The 1,866-nt window shown below is 45.4% G+C and overlaps 1 protein-coding gene across 1 annotated transcript; it reads left to right on the top strand.

Moving 5' to 3' along the window:
• The first annotated feature begins 214 nt into the window (after positions 1-214).
• Positions 215-1,837, top strand: acj6 (abnormal chemosensory protein 6). The gene is made up of 3 exons (XM_022855063.2): positions 215-351; positions 513-696; positions 1,112-1,837. Exons 1-3 carry the CDS (start codon positions 219-221, stop codon positions 1,392-1,394), a joined length of 600 nt encoding a protein of 199 aa, XP_022710798.1. The 5' UTR covers positions 215-218; the 3' UTR covers positions 1,395-1,837.
• Positions 1,838-1,866: the final 29 nt, after the last annotated feature.

The following is a 1,866-nucleotide window of genomic DNA, read 5'->3' as shown; positions in this document are numbered from 1 at the left end:
ATGAGTGTAGTTACGTGATCGGAGCGAACGCCTTGCGTAACACTTAAAAGTAAAACTTGGCGAACTCGTGTCGATAGTTTACAAAGTGCGTACATATATTTCTTCTTCTTATTTAACAATGTATGTTAATTTTAATCTTAACTTAATTAATTAACTTAATTTAACTAACGCCTGGTGCCGGAATTGCTTTATTAATATCTGATATTTGCTCAGGCACAATGATGCATCACCACCATCAAATGGGCGCTGGTCCCGCGACTTCGGTGATTGATCCCACTGGTGGGGTGGACACTGACCCGCGAGAGCTGGAAGCATTTGCTGAAAGGTTCAAGCAGAGACGGATTAAGCTTGGTAAGTGCATTTTGAACGTCCGTTCCAACGTCAAAACCGTAGACTTTCTATGTTTACTCATACTTACTGTCCTTCCGGTGTTTGAAAATCCATTGATATGGTTTTATTTTAAGCTAAAAACAAATAAATTCTATAGGGTATTCTTTTCCGTCTACACTTAGGCGTAACCCAGGCGGACGTGGGACGCGCTTTGGCCAACTTACGCCTTCCGGGCGTGGGATCTTTGTCGCAGAGTACCATCTGCCGCTTTGAGTCGCTCACCCTCTCACACAACAACATGGTTGCCCTCAAGCCCATCCTGGCGGCCTGGTTGGAGGCCGCGGAAGCGCAGGCCAAGTGTAAGAGGTAAACAAAAATATCCAAAAATGCTCGTTCACTGCAACTGGTCTTCGTAATTTTATTTACGTGCAACAAGTATCAAGGAAGTGTATTGTCTGATGCGCCTAGCTGATTTCCGCTCTTAGTTTTCAAAAGATCTTGTCATTCTCAGGCATAAAGGGCTGTAGCTATAAAAAAAAAACCTTATTGGTGCCCACCTTCACAATCATCCTTCTATTCTCCCACCCAGAAATTATTGGGAAAATCTGAATAAAAAAACCTGCTTCACATTAGGTTTTGCAACGTTGGGATAATATATGGACAGGTAAGTGGCATATGCTAGGTGCTTACCGCTGGTGCATTATATTGCAAAAGCATCTAACGCTAAACTCTTGCTTATCTTTGTGTACCTTCGTATTTCTGTCTTGATTTATCTACCTAGGCGTGATCCCGACATGCCAGGCGTTCTTCCGGCGGGCGAGAAGAAGCGCAAGCGGACGTCGATCGCGGCGCCCGAGAAGCGATCTCTGGAGGCGTACTTTGCCGTCCAGCCGCGGCCCTCGGGTGAACGCATAGCTGCAATCGCTGAGAAACTTGACCTCAAAAAAAATGTCGTCCGCGTCTGGTTCTGTAACCAGAGACGGAAACAGAAGAGGATGAAGTACTCGGCGAGTAACGCCATTGTGGCGCAAGCGCAGCTCAACAACGGAAACGCTTCGCTGTAGATCTCCAGCGCCCAGTGGGAAGAGCACAGAGCTCCCCCGCCCAAGATGGCTATTGTAAGAAGAAGCTATCCCTATATCTACACTCGTCGTTAAGCACCGCTTGACAATGAACGAGAAGACAGTTCCGATCGAGGCAATACCAGTGGCCAGCAATGTGACGCAAAGCTGAATTATAACAACCGCTTATACCTGTCAACTACGATACCAATAGCTGGATCGCTCAACAACTTATTTCTTCGCGTTGAGTTTTTGAAGTTGATTTCAGACAGAAAGCGAAGCAACATAGATACAAGGATAAACCGGGAGAAGAAGGCAAAACAGCGTCAGTTAATAACTACTACTAGTCTATATACATAGTAGAAGAGCAGTTACAATGCTGCTAGTAGTTACTTCTCCTTCGCGAGGCTCCCGTGACTGTATATCTACAATGACTGCCTCCGTCAGTCGGCCTATGAACAAGTTATTATATATA

Source organism: Varroa jacobsoni, unplaced genomic scaffold, assembly GCF_002532875.2.
Source record: "Varroa jacobsoni isolate VJ856 unplaced genomic scaffold, vjacob_1.0 contig06399, whole genome shotgun sequence".
NCBI lineage: Eukaryota > Metazoa > Arthropoda > Arachnida > Mesostigmata > Varroidae > Varroa > Varroa jacobsoni.
Note: the sequence above shows the minus strand (reverse complement) of the source record. Positions and strands in the feature narration are given on the sequence as shown.

Excerpts from the sequence above, each read along its gene's own strand:
- acj6 (XM_022855063.2), top strand. The coding sequence starts at position 219 with ATGATGCATCACCACCATCAAATGGGCGCTGGTCCCGCGACTTCGGTG. Across the intron at positions 352-512 it reads GCAGAGACGGATTAAGCTTG|GCGTAACCCAGGCGGACGTG; the intron begins GTAAGTGCATTT and ends GTCTACACTTAG. Across the intron at positions 697-1,111 it reads GCGCAGGCCAAGTGTAAGAG|GCGTGATCCCGACATGCCAG; the intron begins GTAAACAAAAAT and ends TTATCTACCTAG.